Below are 4,078 nucleotides of genomic sequence, written 5' to 3'. Positions count from 1 at the left end.
AAACTCGAGCATATTTCGCTGGCGCCAAGTCAAAAACATATATATATAAACTCTATACCAAATATATCTGGGCTTTCGTGCACAGAGAAAATAAATGTAAGTAAATATATAACAAAGAATATAAATAAATAAAACTGAAAGAGTTTAAAGTCTGATTTTGAAGTGACTTCTTATTTTTATTTACTTAAAAACATGGAATATAATAGTTAGAAAGCACAAATTTTATATCAGTACATTTTTAAATAAAGCGTTTATTTTTTAAACTCATTTCTTGGTGCACACTTTTACATCATTCACATTATTTTCCCTTAGTGTACGTAATTTCGCAGCGTGCTGCAAAAACAAATTCCAAAATTGTCAACAGCTTTTTGTGACTCATTGTGTGTGCGTTGGTTTTTTGTTGCTGCTCCAAGTTAATCTAATTAGTGAGCCACTTGGAGCTGCAGTTTTGATTTACATTTCGAGCTGCCACTGGAAATTAGCCAGAGAAAGGCAGTCGCCCCCTAAAATTGTCGGGACCCAAAAGTTTTACTAATTTCCGTACAATTCGCTCAAAATGTTCGAAATAGATCGGTGGCCGTCGCCGCTTTGCCTTTGCCGAGTGTCGGCATTATTTCGTTTCGATTTCGGTTCATTTTATCGCATTTCATTAGCGGCAACAGCGGTTCCAATTTCCCATTTCCATTTAGTTTTTGACTGGCATTTTACAATTTCGCATTGCCCCCTCCGTAATGTTCCCTTGCCTTCCCTTTCCTTCCCTTCTAATCCCGCTTCCTATGGGATTTTATTTATTTAATACGTATACGTTGAATGTCGAAGCGAAGCGCGTTCCTTTGTTCTCGTCGGTCCCTTTGTTTGGCCTAACTGGGCAAATATTTGGCCAACGAAAAGCGAGGCCACAGCTCCCTTGATAAGCGATAAGCCTCGTCTCGCCAGGGCCATGAATAAATTAGTTGGCCAGCCCCAGAAGACTTTGCAGTTGGTCAAGAAAACATCATAATTTTTGCACCAAAAAAAAAAGAAGTTTTTTTTGGAAAAATTTGATAGTCGTAAACGTCAAAAGAGAAGCTTTAGTCGAGTTTTTGATTTGTTATATCATTTACAGTATTTTTCTTATTACAAGAATTATAAAAATTAAATTAAATAAGGATGAATGAAACCATTATTTTTTATAAACGTAAGACAGTGCAAAAACGACTTAAGTTATTATTAATGAAACAAATTTTTTTCGTAGGTCCATTTAAAATTTTCAAGGAAGCCATGTGATGAACTTCAATCAAAATTTCAAATGCCCCAAATGCCAGTTCATAGCCCCATTCAGTTATAACTTGAACTCCATCGGCGTTACAACGCAATCATATACAGTTTTTTATTTATTTAACTATTTTTGTATTTGAGAAATTCAAAGGTTGGTATGCAGCTAGCAAAGAAGTTGATAATACTACCTAACTTATATCCAGAGCCACCATGAGCATAAAGGAAAAGTCAGAGCTGGTGGAGGAAAAACCGAAAACCAATCGAGCAAAAATGTATACCTTTGGTGAGTTGTATCGGGCTTTTGGGAACATAACCGTGCCCGGATTTGTGTGGAAAATGATCCTCTGTAGCGATCCGGTGCTGACTCTCATCTACATGTTCGTGGGACTCTACGTCCTTGACGTGCTGACCCGCTACACCCTGGTGCAGCTGGTGGGCGTGGTGGGTCTGACGCTCCTGGCCCACGGCATCGCCTACACCACCATCCGTCCGCATCTGCGATTGCTGCCCTACGAGAATGTGATGGATGTCCGTCGAGCAGATTTGACCGTACCGCCGGAAGTGGTCGCCCTGGTTGTCCGCTACTCGACCAACTGGATCAATCGCTGGGTGGCCACGGTGCAGTTCCTCCTCTTTGGGCCTTACCTCGTGGCCACTATCCTGGTGAATATGGCCCTGCTGGAAGTGTACAACGCTTTCTACTGGGTGGAGCTATCCGCACTGATTAAGTTCGGTAAGTTACCGTTTAAAAATTGTAAGTGAGGACCTATGCAAAAATCAATTACATTAAATGATTATGTAATTGCAGATTACAATGCATAGCAACCATATTTAAGGTTTCAATAAATGACAAAACTAAATTATAAATTACACTAATAATAACTTAGTTTAGGATTAATATACATATATTGTGACAGAAAGTGGTAACTGAATTTCAGATTACAAGCAATGGGAACTAAAATTTCCAATACAATTATTTTAAGATTGCTATGAATATTAATATAAGTTTTATAGAACCCTCTATTTTATTAATTTGTTTTTTTTTTTTTTATTTTATTGCCAACAGTATCTTTGGCAATCTTAACATATAAAAACAAAGCCGTTTTATACAAATAAAAGCCTTTATAATTTAAATTAAATATTTGTAACCATAATTGCATAGATCTAGAGATAACTGAGGGTTTTTTTATTATAGTTTATGTTTAATCACGTAATCAAGAGGCTAAGGTACTTCTGATATATATATATATAAAATATAATAAGGTAAAACTGCATGACATTTATTCTGCTTTATTTTAAAATCGAGTTAAAATTTTGGGTTGGAGAAATCCAATTAATAAAGCTTAAGTCTAAAAAATACGGCGGATGATATATATTTTAATATTGCGAAATTTAACAATTTAGAATTTAGAGTTTTACCAAATCAATATTTTATTTTTCCATAGTCTACTGCATGGCGTTCGTTCTGCCAAGAATTTGTCGCGTTTTCTATCTTTGGCTGGACTTGCAGCCGCCCAACGGCCACGTCCACTGGCTGATCAGAAAGGCGACCACGGGCAGGCGCCTCTTCCTGGAGGCCCTAAAGAAGGCCATCGAGGAGGACCTCGAGGAGGACCTCGAGGAGGAACTCGAGGAGGAACTCGAGGAGGACCTCGAGGAGGACCTCGAGGAAGACCTCGAGGAAGACCTCGAGGAAGACCTCGAGGAGGTCTTCGAGGATGCCTTCGGGGAGGCCTTCGAGGAGGCCTTCGAGGATGCCTTCGAGGAGGCCTTCGAGGAGGCCTTCGAAGAGTCATTCGAAGAGGCCTTCGAGGAGGACCTCGGGGAGGACCTCGAGGAGGCCTTCGAGGAGGCAGACAATGAGGTGCAACTGGACAGGATGACGCCGGAACAGCTCGAGATCCCGGAGGAAAAGCAACAACCCGTGGTGGGCTGGACATTCATTGGCAGGAGACCATCAAGTATCGACGAGGCCTTTAACGGATACACCCAAACCCCTGACTTGGAGAAAGAAAGCATTGAGGAAGAAGCTGCCTTTTTTTAAAAATGATTTAATTTTCATTTGTTTTGGGTTAACTGTTTTTATCCAAAACAAAATATTCACATAATGCGCGGGGATAAGGGCTAACACTAATGATATACAAAGAACACGGCCGTGTTAAACAAATTCTTTCCAAAAAACTATATAAACTTACACTTTACACGAAACAAAAATGTATTGTTTTATTGGATTTTGGTACACTGGTAATAAAAGCTTGGTAAATTCAAATATTTTCTATTCAATTTAAATATTTTCCCTTTGATTTTCATTCATTGCGGTTTTTAGATATTTTGAATATGACTATTATTCCGTTAATTATCTTCGGAATTGACTTAAATATCTGAAAATTTTATTTAAATTTAAACACTATTTATCTTAAATATAATACAATTAAATCAAATAGGAACTATTTTAAATCTAATATTTTTCGCATTAATTAATATTGATATTAAATCAAGTAATTTATTATACATTGTGTTTAATATTATGATTGCAAATTTAATTTTAATATTTAACATACAAATTTAAATTTAAAAGTCAGATATTTATTTTTCATATTCCATTTTTCATCAGTGTAAATATAAATTAAATTGAATAAAAAATTACCTATGTTTTTTTCGATTATTATTTGAATATTTTGTTGCACGAATTAAATACCTTAATAATGTCTTAAAATCATAGATATGACCAGGTCAAAATTGTGTGTGATTTTTGGTGTGAGAAATAATTAAAGCCTGGTGTTTTTTCGTGCAACTTGCGGGCAAAAAAAATCGCGCCCAG

General features: G+C 36.8%; 1 protein-coding gene across 1 annotated transcript; it reads left to right on the top strand.

Annotated features, from left to right (window-relative positions):
* Nucleotides 1-1,270: 1,270 nt before the first annotated feature.
* On the top strand, nucleotides 1,271-3,458 carry LOC128260921 (uncharacterized). The gene is made up of 3 exons (XM_052994273.1): nucleotides 1,271-1,408; nucleotides 1,461-1,990; nucleotides 2,703-3,458. The coding sequence occupies exons 2-3, from the start codon at nucleotides 1,468-1,470 to the stop codon at nucleotides 3,299-3,301; spliced, it is 1,122 nt and encodes a 373-aa protein (XP_052850233.1). The 5' UTR covers nucleotides 1,271-1,408; nucleotides 1,461-1,467; the 3' UTR covers nucleotides 3,302-3,458.
* The last annotated feature ends 620 nt before the right edge of the window (nucleotides 3,459-4,078 follow it).

This window comes from Drosophila gunungcola (genome assembly GCF_025200985.1).
Source record: "Drosophila gunungcola strain Sukarami chromosome X unlocalized genomic scaffold, Dgunungcola_SK_2 000046F, whole genome shotgun sequence".
NCBI classification, from domain to species: domain Eukaryota; kingdom Metazoa; phylum Arthropoda; class Insecta; order Diptera; family Drosophilidae; genus Drosophila; species Drosophila gunungcola.
The sequence above is the reverse complement of the archived record's forward strand: the minus strand, read 5'-3'. Positions and strand labels throughout refer to the sequence as shown.